The sequence below is a fragment of the Haemorhous mexicanus genome, chromosome 4 (assembly GCF_027477595.1).
Source record: "Haemorhous mexicanus isolate bHaeMex1 chromosome 4, bHaeMex1.pri, whole genome shotgun sequence".
Classification (NCBI taxonomy): domain Eukaryota; kingdom Metazoa; phylum Chordata; class Aves; order Passeriformes; family Fringillidae; genus Haemorhous; species Haemorhous mexicanus.
This window is the reverse complement of record NC_082344.1, coordinates 2,275,090-2,292,945: the sequence shown is the minus strand read 5'-3', so window position 1 is coordinate 2,292,945 and position 17,856 is coordinate 2,275,090. Positions and strand designations below refer to the sequence as shown.

Here is a 17,856-nt window from a genome sequence, read left to right as displayed (position 1 = left end):
GCAGACACACTTCATACCAATAACCTATTACAGGTATCTGGTATTCTTGCCCTTCTGGGCAAAAAGAGCCAGGTGTTTTTCCCTTTTCTGGATGCAAATTCCTTCTTGAAACACCGTTTGTGTCTTTACTCAGCTAACATAAAACAGCTATTGCTCACTGGTAAATCCCTTCTGGAAATGCCTTGACTAAGAGAAGCCCATGAGTATTTTGAGTAAGGAAAAGTGGCTTTTTAGACCTGGATAAATTAGGAGTGAGTTTGGCACACCCCGGTTTGGCTATCCCCCTGTTTGATAGCTAGGCTGCCAAATTTTCTTTCTTTCCTTACACAAACCACCCCCCCAGCCGCCCCGCCACCCCCCAAAAGGCCCTTTCACCAAACCATTAAATTCTACAGAGGTGGTCAAGCTAGTCCTGCTTTTCAGGCGTTCGAGAAAGAAAAGGGTCCTTGAAGTTTAGAAGATGCCCAAGGAAAACTCATTGAATGACATCAAAAGAATGAGTTTCCATAGCTGTTGAAGCACGAGAGCCGTGTAGCTGCACAAAGGCGGGTTGGGGCAGTGGGACTGTCCCACTGCTCTATCCCAGCACAATTGGGTCACTGAAATAGGGAATTAATTACCATTGGAGAGTGGGCAGCCCATTCACCACTGGCTGAGTTTTATTAAACGCCAATATAAATAACAAAACAACTCTTGTGGCTGCACTATTCCTACACGCCAAAGGAAGGATTATGTTGGGGATTAACATCTTAAAGTCTATGAGACTTTCTGACTCAAGGCTCGGAGCTGGTAATCGTATTTGTCTCCTGGTTCAGCGATTAGTGCTCTCCCTCGCGCACCTTCGCCTGGATGGCCAATGTCCCTTTTTGCAGGCACTGGGTTTTTCACACAATCGGCTGTTCTTTTCCCCACATCTATAGAAAAGAATAAGAAAACTGAAGCGTGTTCACGCGATCCTCAAGCTTCTTCTCTTCTTCATGGGAAAGGAAGGCACCGGCAGCCTTTTTTCACAAGGGGGGGGAGGCAAACCCTCTTGGTGGGGCGGGGGGCCAGCGCTGCAAAATCGCACCACAGGCCTGCACCTGCCATGCAAATCCGCCGGGAACAATCGGCCCCCGACGAGGGCCGGGCTGGGGGGAGCAGGGGAAGATGCCGGGACAGCGCTTGTGGGGGGACCCCTCCTCGCCTTGATCCCAGAACAAACCCCAAACGTGCTAATACAGCTTGGGAGTTGGGGGGCTGCTCCTCGTCTTGTCCCTCCGTGTGGCACTGCTCGCTGCAGCGTGCACGGGGTGTCCGGGAAGGACCTGGATCAGGATGTGGGGGAGACACACCCCAGCACTTCTGATTGCTTCCCTTCCCAGTACTCTGCTGTGTGAGGACATATTCTTACAGCCCATTTAAGAGCAGAACCACCCCACTCTCGGGGATTGTAGGTGCTGCCACAGGGATCAGGGCGCCCTGGTGTGTGTGGGCAGCCCTGGGACCTCGAACCCTCAGGACACTGCAGGCTATGAGGGAGGCAGAGCTGGGAGGGGTCAGGCCACCCTGTCCCCACAGCTTTGTCCCCCCGTTTCCCGGGATGTCGTGCCCCTGTTCACCTGAGGCAGGCTGGCCATTAAGGCCGGCTCTCAACTTGTGAGGTCGACGTGTGGATGGGCTGTGCCCAAAGGTCTCTCAGCAACACAGACCCTAAACTTTTAGGGCTATCGGGTCGCCTCAGAGTTCAATCTTCTTACAGCAAACAAAGCCCTTCTGAAGGTCTCCCCCTCTCCCCCACAAGCGCTCAGTGTCCTTTATTTCTGGGCTGTGTGATAAGCTTAAATCATTGTGCTCCCATTTCTTGATCGTTGCCTACTTTGGGCTTTTGTTCCCTTAAAGTAGGATTGAGTCTGGCAAAGGGGCTGAAGTTGAACAGTTTGACCCTTGGAGGACAGTTCAGGCGGTGGGCAGTGGCAGCAGCATTCCTGCTCCTGATCCCACTCCCTCTCCCCCCGCCACCTTCTCTCCCCACCTCTCTTGGCCGAGCAGCTCGGCCCTCGCTCTGCCCACGGACCACACAAGTGCCTATCCAGAGCCGTGGGGATTTGGTAGCCGACTTGTCCTTGGGCACCTCATGCTCAGCCCTACGGAAAAAACCACTACATGGCAGGAGCTGGCAGCAGGAACGGGACTGAACCCCGGAAAGGCACCGCAAAGGGTACCTCACCTCTCCGGTGCTTTGCACCAGCAATGGAAGCACGGAAATCCCGGCAAGCAGGGCGGGGACAGAGGGATGGGCTGGCCCTGTCACAAGTGTACTCTGCTTTGTCCCCTTAAAGTGCAAAAAAAGAAGTAAGGTCCTTCTGCGTCGCTCTCCTGGGATGCCGAGGGGAGCTGTGAGCCTCCCGCTTTGCACAAGGAGGCGAGGGAGTGTTAGAATGTGTCACCGAGTCCCAGAGACACTGACTGAGGCACCCACCCAGCCTCAACAGCTTCCAAAATCCATACACCCAGAGTGAGGGACTGCTTTGGGTGCGTTTGTGCTGTGCTGAGCACGGCTTCTGCACGGGTTTCAGCATTTTCATAAATTTGGAACTTTTCTAGCAGTTGCAAACAAAATTCTGTTTCAAAGCCCAACTCCCCCAAAGTGCCTTGCTGACGGTGTTTCCATTTGGAGAGTAGATTGTTCTGGGGTTTCAGTTTTCTACGTTCTCACTGTCGTTTCTTTGACAAGGGCTTGGAGTGACAAGCAAGAGGGGGCAGCTTCACACTGACAGAGGGAAGACTTAGATGGGATATTGGGAGAAATCCTTCCCTGTGAGGGTGGGTAGGCCCTGGCACAAGATGCCCAGAGAAGCTGTGGCTGCCCCATCCCTGGAAGTGTCCAAGGCCAGGTTGGACAGGGCTTGCAGCAACCTGGGATAATGGAAGGTGGTCTGTGGAGCAAAGCCAGCCTGCCGACTCCACGGGCATGTCACCAGGCTCTGTCAGTGAGGGAGGGCTGGAATGGGGAAGAGCGGTGGAAGGAATTAAGAATTTCCTGGTGCACTGACAAGTTGGTATTTGGGAGTTTTTCGTAAGGTCTCCTCCAGCCTGTGAATTATATTTGACAGCACTGAGCTGCCTGGAGCAGCCGCTTGCCCGGAGCATCTCCCCAGCAATCCAAGCACGGAACTACGCACCTTTACCACAGCACCGAGTGTCCCCAGAAGGCGAAACCCAGGCGGGGAATGAGGGGGGGTCTGAAGGGGAGCCCCCCTCCATCAATCCCTCCCTTTCCTTGCCGGGGCCCGCGAAGGAGGAGCGGCTGGAAGGGAGCCGGCCGGCCCCGGGCGCGCGCGTGGCGCGCGGGGCGCGGGGATTGGCCGGCCCCGCGCCTCGCGCCCCCGCCCCCCCGCCCCCGTGCCCATTCATTAATAAATTAGCGGCACGCTCCAGCCGAGCGCGAGGCGCCAATGGGGCCCCGCCGGGGCGGGCGGGGGGTGGGGGGGGGGGAGCGGCGGCGCCCCCCGACAAGAGTCGCGGGCGGGGCGGGCAGGGCGAGGGGGACCCCGGGGGTAGGTTTGATTGTTCCCCGCGGGGTATATAAGGGGTGTTAAGGAGGGTCGTGTGCCAGACACGCAGCCTGACCGGGCCCCGGGCGCCGCTCACGCCGCCGCCCGCCCGCCCGCCGCCCCCGGGGCGCGTGCCAGCGCCGCGCCCCCGCCGCCCCCCCACCACGGTCCCCCGCGCTTTGCCACCCCCCCCCCCCGCCCGCCTCAGGACCCCCGCCCCGCTCCGTCAAACCGGCGAACCGTCACACCGCCGGAGAGGCGAGGAGAGCGCGCCCGCTGCTTCCCGGTGCTGCCCGGTGCGGCCCCGTCCAGCCGCCGCGCAAGGATGCTGGTGAAGGCGGAGGTCCTGGCGCTGCCCGCCGAGGACGAGCTGCTGCTGCTGGGGCTGGGCTCGCCCGCCCCCTCGCCCTCGCTGCCGTCCAGCGCCGAGGAGGAGGAGGAAGAGGAGGAGGAGGAGGAGGAGGAGCTGCGCGCCGCCCCGCCGGCTCGCCCCGTCGAGGCTCCGGGCGGCCGCGGGCTGCGGCGGGCGGAGGGGAAGCGGCGGCCGGGGCGGTCCCGCGGCGCCCCGCGGGCGGCGCGCACGGCGGAGACGGCGCAGCGCATCAAGCGGAGCCGGCGGCTCAAGGCCAACAACCGCGAGCGCAACCGGATGCACAACCTGAACGCGGCGCTGGACGCCCTCCGCGACGTGCTGCCCACCTTCCCCGAGGACGCCAAGCTCACCAAGATCGAGACGCTCCGCTTCGCCCACAACTACATCTGGGCGCTCACCGAGACCCTGCGGCTGGCCGGGGCGGCGCGGCTCGGCCCCGACGGGGCGGCTGCAGCGGCGGTGCCCGCCGAGGGCAGCCCCTCGCCCGCCTCCTCCTGGAGCGGCGGCGCCGCCAGCCCCGCGCCCTCCGCCTCCCCGTACGCCTGCACTTTATCGCCCGCCAGCCCTGCGGGCTCCGCCTCGGATCCCGAGCACTGGCCCGGCCGCTTCGCCCCGGGGCCGCCGCCGCCGCTGCCCCGCCGCTGCCTCTAGCCCGGCCCGGCGCTGCCAGGGCTCCCCCCGGGGCGGCGGCGGCGGCATCTGCCCGCTTCCCAGGGCAGAGCGGGCTGTGGGAACGGCACCTGCCAAACCAAACTTTCCGTCTCTCTCTCTCTTTCTCTCTCTCTCTCTCTCGCCGATGTGCACTTTGTCCAGTTTTCCCAGATCTGTCACCTCGGGGCTTTTGTGTGTGTGTCCCCCCCTTTCCCCGCTCCCCTCTTTGCCATCTGTCCCTTATGATTTATAGGCGGGAGGGGGGTGCAAAGCGAGGGGAAAAAAAAAAAGTAAATTGTTTTGTTAGGGGTCCAGGTTAGAAGTCATTGTATAATTTGTAGGCTTTGTGAGGGCTGAATGCAAGCGTGGAAATTTAGGCTGAACTCTCTATCAAAAGGGAAAAAAAAAATCGGGAGGGGGGGAATGGGGAAGGATCTCCTCATACATTATTTATTTCGACCTTTAGGGGACAAGGAACTCCCCCCTTCTTTCAGGAGATTAAAAATAAATCAACAGACTGAAAACCTCAACAGACACGGAACATTACAGCGATCAGCCACACACGTGTTCACATTTATTTATTATAAAGACAGATTTCATGGAAAATATGTATTTTTTGTATAATTTACAGAGTTTATTCTAGTATGTATTTACAGCTGAAGAGCAAAGGGTTTGTCCTTGTGATAAAATATAAATAAAAAGCTCTAATTTTCGTAACTTTGGGGCTGCTGCTTTTTCTGCTTTATGTGCCAGCGGCTGGGAATTATGGGATTGGGCCTGTCCTTGTCTCTGGTGAAACCAAGGCCCGGTGGGGCCTGATGTCACCGGGTCCGTGGTGGAAAGAGCATTAGAGAGAGAGAGGGAAGTTCAGTGGAAGTTTACTGCTCATTTACCCTTGGCTCTCAGTACGGAAGGTGCTGACAGCAAATGCAGGATGGATGGATAAAGACTTGTCACACTTCAGGCCAATGGATTTCACCAACAAGGCCGTAGGAATTAAATGTTGTTGAGCTAAAAATCCACGCGTTACAAGAGGAAGGATTTCCTCCCTGTGAGGGTCAGATGAATTTCGGGTCGCAGGCAGTCCCAGGGGGTTCGGTTCGGCGTGCACAGCACACAGCCAGGGATGTCACCGTGCACGGGGGTGCTGGAGGCCGCCCAGGCCCTTCAATCACCGTCCCCGTGCTCCCGGGAGCACTTTGTGACTTCTGGGTACAAACACTTGGAAATCATTAAAAACCAGCAGAGGCGCCTGGCTGTATTAATTAAATAAAATGCTCAGCATGCGAATCCCGCCCGGTGCCCTCCGGATCCTGGGAGCGTGAAACCCGGCCCTCGGAGCGACGTCCGGGAAAGGAAGAGAGGGGGAAAAGAGAGAGAGGAAAAAAAAAAAAAAAAAAAAAAGCCCAAAATGTGTGAAAAGAGAATTAGTGAAATTAGGTTAGGCCAATAAACCGCGCGGGGGGTTCCCCCCCGCCCGGCCCCACAGCCTCGGGCGAGCAGTGCTATCTAGCCTGATCTATTGTTTCCCCCCCTGGCAGGGGGGTTATTGTGTGATAAATAATTCCCTAAAAAAAAAAAAAAAAAAAGAAAAAAAGAAAAAGTGGGAGCATTTGCATAATCACTGCTTTGATGTGGCCAGCAAGATGAAGCTGTGTTCCCCCAAATCTGCCACGGGCCAGGAGGGACAAAACAAGGGGGAGCCTTTCACGGCGCTGGCGGTGCGTGGGGCAGCCCGTCGGGAGCGGGGTTTTCACTCTCACCCGCTTTTAACGACCCCTTTTAATGACCGAACTCCAGGAACGCCAAAAAGGAGCCGAGCTCTCTCTCCGTCTTTTCTGGTCAGGCCTCATTGTCCTTCCTGGTTTCTCTCCCTCTCTGAAGAGGCACTGGAGTAGGTGCTCTTCAAAAGGCCGGGATGGACGGGATGCGCTCCTCTCTTTCTTGATGCTGGAGCCACGCAGGAGCAGGAGGGACATCCCGGGTGATTCAGCACCATGATGCTCCCCGCAGCTTTCCTCAGGGAGGGACGCTGCTCCTTGCCAGGTGTGTCATCCTGCAGGGATTTCCCTCTATCCCAGGTACAGCTGGGATGGGGCTGTGCCGGCGGGAACCGCCGTGGGAAAGAGAACACGGCGCGTCCGAGGGTGGAGGGGGGGGTCGGACAGGGGTTTGGGGTGGGAGCCACGCCAGCCAGACCTCCCCTGCTCCCAGGGAGAGGCTGGCCTTGGCTGGAGATGGCCTCGGAGGAAACGGGGCAAGGCTGGCAAGGGGTGGCAGGACCATGCTGGCAAAAGCTGAGTTGGAGAGGCTGGATTTGTCACCTAACCCAGTCACCCTCATCCCGATTTTTCGTTTGAACGTGGCCAGAAGTGCTTATTTCCCGTTCTTGCCGCTTAATTTGAGTTCATTCCTCTCCTTCGTTTCCTTCTTTCATATGTTTCCCTCTTTTCTCTCAGAAGACTGATTTTTGGAGGTGACGCCAAAAGGAGGGGACCCCAGAGCCAACTGCAGCCACGCGGGAAGCAGACCAGGAGATGCGAGATGGGCAAACACCTCCTCGGAGGATGTGAGGAACCTGGGGGTGGTTTCCATGGCAGCCCCTTGCCCCAGAACATGTGTTTATGATCCTTCTGTGTATTGTATTTTGGCATAAAAGCTCCTCTGCGCCAGCAGGGCTGGAGGGGCAGCCCGAAGGCCCTTGGGGGGGTTTACAGCCCTCCTTGGCATAAGAATGGCCACGAGGAGCCAAACCAGCAGCCCAAGGGCTGCCGCACGCTGCCTTTCATGGCAGGCATAAATCTGTCCAGCAGCGCCGCGGTTAAAGAGCCCTGCCGACACGGCTCTCAGCTGGCCGGCGCATTTCAAACCCGCTCTTCCTAAAGCCTTACTCAAGTGCCTCAGGTCGGGCTTCCCCCTGGCCCTGTATTATGTATGGGTTTGGCCCACGCAGCCCCAGTTGCCATTCCCCACGGGCAAAAAGGATCTCAATTCTCTATTATACAGCCAATCCCCTGGCATAAGCAGAAATCCCAGCGGGATCTTTCTTGTGACTTGATGTAGGTTGTTGTCTAAGTGCAAGGCAAAATCTTGTGGTTTAAAGTCTGAGACAAACTCTTTTGCTCTGACGAGCTGACAGTGTAAGGATATAAAGATGTAAGGATTTCAAAATATAAGGACATCCTGCCTTCTACCTATGATTCTGCAAAAGCTGCACATGTCCAGCAAAATTCTGGCAGCCTGCTCATCCCCGTGACCTCTCGTACTGAATTGAGATTAAGGAGAGGCAGAACTCCTGCCAGATTTAACATCAAGCCTCTAAAAACTGATTGGAGTGGAAAAAAAAAAAAAAAATCCTCGGAGGATCACTTTGCAGCAGCCAGGAGGGAACGGGGATGGTTCTGGGGCGGCTGTGACACACAGCCGTCCCCTCTCCCTCGCCTCCCCTCCTCCTCCTTTTATTAAAAAGCAGGGAGACCGGCCCAAAGCTGATGGCATATTTACCTTCATGAGTTTTAAAAAAAAGTTAATTACCGCTCGGAGCAAGTTGGTCGGGCTGTCCTGAGCTGTCTTTTATTAGTAGTCGCCTTCATTAATTTCCCTCGCTGGATTTGCTCCTAATAGCTGCCTGGTCCTGGGCAGCACAAAGCAGCATCTGTGCCATTGAGCAGAAAAGCGGGAGTCAGGCAAAGGGGGGCACTGGGGCGCGGGGGGGGGCGACGCCGTTTGCAAATCAACCTCTATTAACGTGATGTCCTGCTCGGAGGGGACAACGGCAGCCCCGGTAGCCGGCACGACAGTTTGGGCTGTGAGCGAGGGAGCAAAGGCACCTGCTGCCTGCCGGGGGGATCCTGCCCTCATCCTGCTCCCCCGGGGAGCCCCCGGGATGCCGGACCTGCCCCTGCGGAGCTGGGCGCGGGAGGCTCCGCTCCTGCGTTAAACGAACTGTTCGTAACTCGGCATCTCCCGACGGAAGATACGCTCTGTGCCTCAAGAACAGCTTGGCAGAGAAGTTTGGGATTAGGGAATGGGATTAGGTTCTGCAGGGAGGGGGCAGCGGGCAGGCACAGCGGGCTCACACGAGCTGGGGCAGCGGGTGGCTGCGGAGGCCAGCAGCCCCATCTGCTCCCGCACCGCCAGGGGAAAGGGGAGATGATTTCATCCAAGTGGAAGAAAGGAGGGTGGCGTGTGTCACTCCCGGGAGAGAGGGTGAGAGGGGCACGCTGCCGCCAGCTTCCCCGCAGAGCTGGGGGAGGCACCCGTGCGCCGGGGCTCCCCTCAAGGCAGCAGGTGACAGCAGCAGGCACCAACCAACACCTCGCTGCAAATCCCCCGGTCTGGTTAGGGGGAAGGAGACGCCGAGGAAGCTGCTGCTGCTGTGTTCTTCGAAGCAGAAGAGATCGGGCAGCACGGGCTGCGGTTCTGCCCTTGCTGATGTGAGGCTTTCCCCTCGCTCCCCATGAATAGCCGTGCCTGGGGAAGGAGCAGTGCCGAAATCCAGCAGCTGGGCTCTGGGGGCAGCTGATGCCGGGTTTGGGTTTATGCTGCCTCGCGTGCAGGGGCTGCCTCACAGCTGGAGGGGTCAGCCCGTGCCCGCTCTCTGCCAGCCGGAACGGCCCGGGATGCCGCGGCTCCGAGGGAGAGGGAGGCAGGGAAGGAGGGAGGGAGGCAAGCTTGGCTCAGCCCCGTATTGTTGGGATCCCTTCCCAGTGCATCTTTTCTAAGAGAAATTCCCCGAAGTGCTCCAGCTCCTGGCAAACGAGTGAGAAAATCATTCTACCTGTTAGCAGGTTTTGGTTGCATCAGCTTGTTCCCTGGATATCAGATTTACTAACATGGATGCTCAGGCATGACACAGCCAACAAGACTCTGCCTTTCACCTGGATACCTGCAGAAAGGGAAGGAGGAAAAAGCTCTTTAAGCAAGCTTGACTTGCAGCAGCACTTACACAAGTCCTTACACTCAAGTCCTGGAGCTTAGGTGACAGGAAAAAATGTTTCATGTTTCCTCAAGCATGACGTCCCTACATCTCGTATTTCACTGTCCCAGCACGGCACAGCTCCACTCCTTTTGTACAGCCTGGCCCTCAGTGGTTATTCCAAGTACTTAGGTTGGAATTTGGAGAGTACTATAATTAATCAAGCCCAAAAAGCATCTCTGTAGCAAGTTATTTAACACAAACCACTGGATCTCCAATAAAAACTTCCAGTTTCCAATTTAAAAAAGACAAAATATTCCCGATGTCTCAGTTAGTTCAAATTACTTTATTCTGAAACCAGAGGAAATAGCAGCATTTTTTTTTTTTTGTCAGTAGCTCTAAGATGAAATTTACAGGCAAGATATTAAATTCTCCATCCTCAGAGTCAACTATTTATTTCCTCAAGAACCCCCTATTTATACCACAAATAGCAGCCAATAAACTTAAACTCCATGTGTTTGGAACCATGTTCATGAGGAGCCCCAGTTCTCCAGGCAGTGAGGTTGTAAATCCATGATTCCCAGTATCCCAGCCCCGGATGAAGAGAGCGTGCCTGATACATCTGAAATTGTGCCCAATCCTGTGAAGAGTAAGACCAGTAGAGTATGATTCCATGTCTGTTTTAGCAGGGAACTGAACAAGCTGATCCTCGACCCATACTTTTACTTGTGAGTAGCCATAACTTTGGCTGAGGTGGCAAAATGTCTCCTAAAACCAACAAAAGAAATAAGCTGCCAGGTGGAAATCTTAGGAAGAAAGCAAAATATTAAAATCCCACAGGGATGGATTTATTCAGAAGCATGTCTAAATAAATTTTCTTTTCCTTCCTTTGAGCAGGAAGGATTGGAAAACGCATGACTGCTCAGGGCTCCCAAAACTGCGTGTGCTGTCTGCTGGCAGCGCATTAGGACACTTCGAACGTGCAGAGAGTGTCCGAGAGGTTTTGTTTTGGTTTTAATTGTCCCTACAGAGCAGGGAAAGCTTCTGCAGAGAGGCTTTAACCCAGCATCTCTGCCGCCCATGAATTGCCGGGATCTCGCTAACTAGCTTTGTTCGCCCCCGGAGCCCGGCTGCCCTCGCTGGCCGGAGCACGGAGCTATGCGGGTTCGTCACTTAGCTAAAGCCAGCATTTCCCCACTGCCGAGCGAGGACAAGGCCGGCCTTTATTGGCTGCACAACAAGATAACGGGCTTAATCTTCCCAGTAACACGTGAGCTTCCATGTATCACTTTAATCTGCGAGACACTGGGGCCGAGTGTCCCGTCACATGCCGATTTCACCGCCGTGTCAGCCGGCGACTGCCCAGCTCAATGATGGATTGTTTGCTGGCTCTTAACAACAGGCAAGATGGTGAATGCCCCGGGGTGACAGACAGTGTGCAATGGGAACGGCCGCAAATCTGATGGCCCGGTTCAAGTTCACCTGACAAAGCTGGAGCAGTCTGCGAGCAGCGCCCGGGAAAGGATTATTCACACTGGCATTATATTTTTGAATGCATTTTTCTCCCCGCGCAGCTGCGCAGCTCCCCAAGACTGAAGGTTTATGCACCATAATAAAGAGATTTAATTTTTTTTTTCCCCCTCTTCCTTCTCCCTCTTTACACCTAGTTCTAATCAGTTGGCCCAGGGATAGGGCATCTTTCCAAACAACTCGGCACAAACATCACCTAGAAAACAATAGCATTGCTAAAACGCGGGGACAAAAGCCTAAAAACCTCTGCTGGCTGCAGAAACAAAAGGGGATGGTTTTGTTAAAGCAAAGTCTGTTAGGGACCCATCTTTTTGTGGAACTTTGATGCTGTGCCCCCTTTCTCATCGAGAAAATCTCCCCAAAGAAAGGATCCCAGTGCTCGGGGGCAGCACGACATGGGGGCTCTGGGGGGGAAGAGGAGAATGGGAAATGAAGGCAGCTTTTCACTGCCTTGCTGGACAAGCTGCTCCCAAAGATGTCTGGGGTAAAGCAGTGTCCAGCTCACGGGTCATTCTGTGGACTGACCTGTGCCAGTCTAGGCCAGCAGCTCCACAGAGGGCCTTGTCAAGGACAGGCAGCTACAGATCTCGTTGCACTCCACGTGTTGATCATTAAAAAAGTAGTAAATTCCTTTCTTCCCAAAGTTGGAGCGTGAGTCTTTGCTATTGAGGGAGTGAATCTGGGGGTCTGTGAGGTAGATGAGGCCTTTCCCGTTACCTGTCACCCAACCTGTGGAAGAAATGGTACATCTTGTTATCTTGTTTGTCTTGATAAACACCACAGCCTTTGTATTAGCACCCTCAGGACTCTGCCTGGCACGGCCCTTCCTCTCTTCCTGTCACCTCAGTGTTTCCCAGTTTCCACCTGTGGCAGCAACAGAACCCTATGAGACACACAATGAATTTTAACCAAATGAAAGCCCCAAAGACACCTGTGGGCCAGGAGCTGAGTGTGAGAGGCATAAACATCACTGTCACACACACCTTGAAGGTCGACGACCACGTCAGTTCCCTTGGAGAACTCGTAGCAGAAGTGGCCGTAAGCCAGACCGTACTCCGTGGCTTTGTACTCATTCTTCACCACCCTGGTGTTGTTGGACAGCTTCACAAACTCCCCCAGGATGTAGGGCTCCACACTCACACACCCTTTTATGGTTCTGTCTTCCAGAATCTGAAAGGAGACAGCCCCACTGCTGCTATAACTGACCCAAGACACTTTTCCTCGTCAGGTCCTTGGGATTGCTCAGCAGACAGTTCTTACCAGGAGCACTGCGGAGGGGATGTAAAAGATTTGGGTAGGGACCTTCTGCTCATACAGCCTCTTGTTGAACTCTGTCACGTAGTACTGGGCTGTCATCTGTCGCTCCACGTCACTGAAATGATGGAGGAGTCCTTTCTCCTCTTTGTATTCCTTCCCAACATACCTGAACAAAAGGAGAAGAGTCTGGAGAGGTGTTTGCTCTGGGTGCTGTGATACAGAAGCATCACTGCGAAGCAGAACGTGTCAGAGGCAAGTCCACCTGTGGGTGATGCATTTAAAATGGCTGTGATTAAAACTGGGTGGAATTCTTTTATTTTCCATCTCACAGAGGTGAAAAATTATCCATCAAATCCTGGGATGGGGGATAACACTGGAATGTTGAAACTCAACTCTTCTTAACTCTGAAGGGAGACCTGACTCAGAGGTATTAAAATATTGTTCTCCATCCATAATAATTCATAAGCTGCTCCTAGCAATGATCTGAACTCTGCCATTAGCTGTTAGAAGACAACAGTAAAGCAGCTTTTCCTTCCTGGGAATTAAAAGCTAGAGTTACATGGAGTGGTGGGAAAGATTGCCAAAATGCCTAACACATTTGGGAAAGCCATAAAGTATTCCTGCTACAGCAAATCTTACCAGACAGTTTTCATCCATATTTACAAATAAGCAGCACTGATGAACACTCAGTTTCAGAAATCTGCTGGGCCCATACCTTCCCAGGCTTTCTTCTTGGTGCAGGAAGTGTATCCAAAAGGCACTTCTCTGCTTGCCTTCCTTGGCCACGTTCAGGTAGTCCCCAATGAACACAGCTGTCTCCTGGCCTGTCCACAGCCCCGATTTCTTGGAGTATTTCAGAAGAAGAGCAGCTACAAAAAAGAGAACACCGCAGATAAAAGGGAGAAATCCACAGGATTGCTCTGAGCCTGTGCTGAGGGCTGGCTGTTAGTTAGGATTAACTTAATGCTCGCTATATTAGACAGATTCCACAGGGATGGCATGTGGAATCTAAACTCAAGTAATGGGGTAAAAAGCAATAAAAAATTAAATCCTGACTAAAATATTGAGTCAAGCTTGCTCTCTGTGGAGGCACAGGTTGCTGTGTGGGAACTCACAGTATGCTTTGTGAAGCTCTTTGCTCCTAAAGATCCCAGTAGGCATCAGTCTCTGGACAAGCCAGTTATGCTCCACCCCTGCCAGGAGCTGCCTGTAATCATCATCCCTCAGAAAGCGAGCGTCCAGGATCTCTTCCTTCACTCTGCCAGGTGTGAAGGCAAAGCCACTTCCCCTTGGCACTAAACCTGCAGAGCAGCTCGTGGCCAAAGGTGCTGATGTGATCCCTGAACTCAGAGAGGAACTGGACTGTCCCCTGCTGCCCACCACATCCTGAGGCTTCTCTTCATCTTCCTCTGTAGTGGCACTGTCGAAGTGCTTGGTTGTGGATCTCTTTCCCAGGGAGGGCAAAGCTGTTGGCACACTGGGAGTTGCTCCATGCTTTGGAGCCAGTGCTGCAGGATAATCCTTTAACAAGTGTCCCACGCTGACGAGCTCAAATTCAGTGTCATCCATTGTTTCTGCCTGGGTGTCAACTTGAGGCACCGGGAGAGATCTGTTCCCCAGCACGGCAGATCTCCTCACCCAGCCAGGCACAGAGGAGTCACTGCTCACTTTCAGCCCTATGTTTGTAGATGGTACAGAAGGGCCCCTGTCCTGGGGGGGCTGTGCCTCAAACGAGGGATCCTCGGTGCTGTCTGCGGGTTCTGCCGGGTGGAGCTGCTCAAAGCGACCGAGGCTTCCCTCCCTGCTGCTGTCCTTGGTCCTGCAGCTCAGCTCCGCACAGGAAAAAGACTTCTCCTCCTCCTCCTGCCCTGTAGGAACAGAGTAGGAGATGGAGAGGGAAGGAAACTCTTTGTTTGAGCTCTTTGCTTCCTCTTTTGAGGAGCTCCTTCCATGCTGTCTTCCCTCCCGCAGCTCTTCTCTGCAGAGAGGCTCCTTCTCCACCACCCTCCCTGCTCGAGGGGCACACCCCTCTAAGGAATGCTGAGGAGAGCCCCCAGAGCCACGGAGGGGCTCCTGAGGAGCGGGATGCCAGGCTCTGGGAGGCAACGAGCACAAGGGCGTGTCCTGGCTGCTTCCATCGAGTTCTGTGGTACAGCACTGCTCCTCCACTGAGCCCTTCTCCCCTTGCTGCCCGTCCCTGAGAGACTCTCTGCTGCTGTTACAACTCAGCTCCTCCCAGCTGGTAGAGTAACTGCATTTGGACAGCTTGCACCAAGAGTTCTCAGAAGTAGTGCTTTGGCTCCTGCCTTCCCCTCTGCTGAAACCATCTTTTCCGCTGTTTATTTTAATTTCTAATGGCTCCATCTCTTCTTCGAAGGAAATTTTCATCACACCAGAGCCAATGTCTTGAATTCTTTGGCCACTGAGTCCCTCTAAGCTGTTTCCTGCTGTTGGTGAGCCCAGGATTTTCACAGCACCACTCCTCTGGTGAGCTGTGTCTTCAGCAGTACACATGGTGTCCATGGTTTTGGTCTCTGTTCTCAGGGTTGTGATACAAGCTCCCACCTGGATCTCTCCCAGCGTGGTTTTATGAATCCTGCAAGTTTTTTCAAACACTTGGCACACTGACAGGTGGTGCTGGGAATGCTTGGCAAGGATTTTCTCAAAGCTAGCTTTCCCTTGCAGGACAGGTTTTTGTACCGAGCCTTTGTAACTGTCTGGGACGTAAGACCTGGCATCAGAATTCGGGAAGCCTCCCACCCGCAGGCGCCTCTTCACGGCTCCAACCAGAGACATGATCTCTCTGGCAAGCATCCCCTTATCTTCCTCCTCTGGGAAGGAGGTGCTGTAGGAGTGCAGCTTCCCCAGGGCTTCCCTGCACAGCTGGGTGACCTGCCGGAGCTGCTGGCTCTCCCCGTGGAGCCAGCGGTGCACGGTGGCCAGGCAGAAGGAGGCTTTGATGAAACTGTGCAGCTCCTGCTTGCTGGTGATGGCACTCTGCTCCTCCTTGGTCAGGAGCCCCACCTCAAAGGATTCCTTGGCTTCAGACAAGTAGAACTCTCTCTTTTCCGGGGGACAGTCCTTGGAGTGGCTGTAGGACAGCAGACACATCCCACGGATGTTCTGGGAGGGGATCAAAGAGGAATGAGGGAATTAAAAACACATTTTGTTCCCTTACACAATTTGAAGCAAAGCTCGGCTCTAACCCCCTGCTGCTGTTTCCTGGAGGAAATAAACTTCCTCTTTTTTATTCCTTTGAAATACAGCTGTAGTTCTGGGAGAAGCAGCACTCCCAGGGCTTGAAAGCCCATCCCCACCCTGGGGATAGCTTTCCCTCAATGCATACCCCATGTAACCAACCCAACCCTCAACACAGACACCCTGTGTGATGCACTGCTTGAAAGCCATGTCAGAGCCAAACTGAGCAGCCTGGGCTCTTCCCCTGCACAAATCCCACTTCCAGAGGGAGGAGCCACACTCACCACGGCCGTGAGGACAAACAGGGGGGTGTACTGGCTGTAGGCAGCTGCCAGCTTGCAGGCCTCGGCCGCCGATAACAAGCGGTGGTTGAACTCCTGCAGGAGGCTCTGATGAAAGAAAAAAACCCCAAACATGAGGAAAAAACCTCAAGTCAAGGACTTTATTTCCAAATATATGGGGCCTGGTAGGCAGGGAAAATCACATCTTAAACAAGAGACTGGTCTGTCTCTGCAGGACCCTTTGTGCTATGGTTCACCACAGATACAGCACTTTTGACTCTATCAATATTCTAAATATATACATTCTATAAAATACTCATAATTAAATGTTCTTTTTCCTGAAGCCAGGCATTCTCCCATCTAGCTGCTACTGAGCTTTTTCACTGGCAGCAATGGAAGTTTCTTCAGCCCTCTCAGCACGGGAGAGGAAATGTGTGGGTGAATTTGAGACCACCTGAAGCACCCCCACACACAAAGCCCAAACCAAATCTCACCAGGTCAATGTCAGCACTGGTTTTGAAGCGTGCATAATCCTGCTCATCCATGGAAGCAAAGATGTCTGCCATAATACCCAAGGATGTGGCAATTCCCTGAAAGAGAAATTAAAGATTTTCATAGTGGGTGTTTTTTTCCCTTTATTTTGAATTTTGCTGCTCTGCTGTGTAAAACACGCCAGAAAAACAAGCAACAAAGACACAAACAAGATCCAAAGAGAAGCATGGCTAAGAAATCCAGAGATGCCATCTTGGTATGGTTTGATTAATTTCACTTGCAGGAAGTGCAGTAATCTGGAAAACCTGATGCCACCTAAGGGCTTGCCTGGCCAAATAATTAAGAAACCCAGGTATGTTTTCCCAAAATTCACTGCAGAACCCCCTGCTGCCGCTGAAATGGAGAACACAGACACATTCTGAGCTAGAGGTCAGGATTTAAGACATGGCAGACAAGAGGTGACAAGGTCTGGGTTTGTGGGATATCTTGTGCTGGGCTCCAATTACGAACCCCCTCCAGGCATCACCCCGGGACTCGGCAGGCTCAGGCTGACATTCCTGTTTAGCTACGGACACATGGTGTGACTGCTGCTCCATCTCCAGTGGAGGATGAGTGCTGCCCAGCCTCACAAAGGTGCCAGGGACAGGCAGGGGAGCTCTGTGAGGTCCTCAGGTCCTGCAGGGCCAGGGGAATCCATCACCCACCACAGACATGCATGGGGGAAAAAAAATGTGCTCTAATCCTAAGAAAGAGCTAAAATCTGTGGCTGCTCTCTGGAATTAAGCTGTCCTTGTTGGAAGCACCAGAGGCATCCTCAGGGATGGTTTCACTTCAGATGGCTCTGCTTAATGAGGAGTATGGCTTTCATGCCCCGGCAGGAAAGGAAGGGCGGGTGAGGCGGTGCATGCACGCGGAAACAACGCGGAATACAGACTTTGTGCTGCCTGTTAACCCTGGCCCAGGTGTGTCACAGAGGGAAACAACAGCTGAGCTGCACTGGGGATGCAGAGTGGAAAGGAGATGCTACCTTTTTATCTGGCTGGGGAAGTTGGAAGTATCCCACGATGGAAGCCCAGACCAACTCTGCTGCCTCATACCACATCCCTGAAATAAACCAGAAAACAGGCACTGAGCAGGGACTGCCAGGGCTGCATTTCCACAGCTTATTTCACACCTTGGGTCCTCAGGACAGGATAAAACCGTGCCATGGCATTCAGTGACTGACCATTCATGAGCTTCCTTCAGTTTTTGGCTGTGCATCAACACCCATTTTGTCCTCATAAAACACTTCAGCTCCACGGTCATGGAAGATTTGGTGTCCCAAACCAAAAGCACAAAATGAAGGCTGTTACCTCAAGTGCCAAACCCCAAATACAAAAGCCCATCCTGCTGAAAATGAGGGATTTTCCTGTCTTGAGAGAGGACATTGCTGGGATGTCCTTGTGATAAAACTACTGCCTGCCTTTGGGAATAGTGAATTTGGGACACACGGGGAGTGGCACAGGGAGTAAGGGAACATTTCAGATTGTTCCTTGGCTTCAGGTGAGATTAGTAATAAAATGTCAACTCCTGCAAAATGTTTGCTTGGCACATGGCTCCAGGACCTTGCTGCAAAGAGAT

At 53.8% G+C, this 17,856-nt stretch overlaps 2 protein-coding genes across 9 annotated transcripts in view; one reads left to right on the top strand and one right to left on the bottom strand.

The window, feature by feature from the left end:
• The first annotated feature begins 3,861 nt into the window (after window positions 1-3,861).
• Window positions 3,862-4,560, top strand: NEUROG2 (neurogenin 2). The gene has a single exon (XM_059843622.1). It carries the CDS (start codon window positions 3,862-3,864, stop codon window positions 4,558-4,560), a length of 699 nt encoding a protein of 232 aa, XP_059699605.1.
• Window positions 4,561-4,681: 121 nt separating this feature from the next.
• Window positions 4,682-17,856, bottom strand: part of ALPK1 (alpha kinase 1) — a 36,657-nt gene continuing 23,482 nt past the window's right edge. For 4 of the 8 annotated variants that reach the window (XM_059843606.1, XM_059843600.1, XM_059843607.1 and 1 more), the window contains 8 exons: window positions 17,264-17,340; window positions 16,239-16,334; window positions 15,748-15,852; window positions 13,381-15,388; window positions 12,981-13,134; window positions 12,269-12,431; window positions 11,992-12,178; window positions 9,804-11,737 (listed from right to left, as the gene is read on the bottom strand). In XM_059843606.1, coding sequence (XP_059699589.1) covers window positions 11,544-11,737; window positions 11,992-12,178; window positions 12,269-12,431; window positions 12,981-13,134; window positions 13,381-15,388; window positions 15,748-15,852; window positions 16,239-16,334; window positions 17,264-17,340 — 2,984 coding nt within the window. In that variant the 3' untranslated portion in view covers window positions 9,804-11,543. Of the gene's footprint in view, window positions 9,449-9,803; window positions 11,738-11,991; window positions 12,179-12,268; window positions 12,432-12,980; window positions 13,135-13,380; window positions 15,389-15,747; window positions 15,853-16,238; window positions 16,335-17,263; window positions 17,341-17,856 lie in introns of those variants that run through there. The other 4 variants (XR_009486106.1, XM_059843602.1, XM_059843604.1 and 1 more) reach the window with 4 other exon arrangements.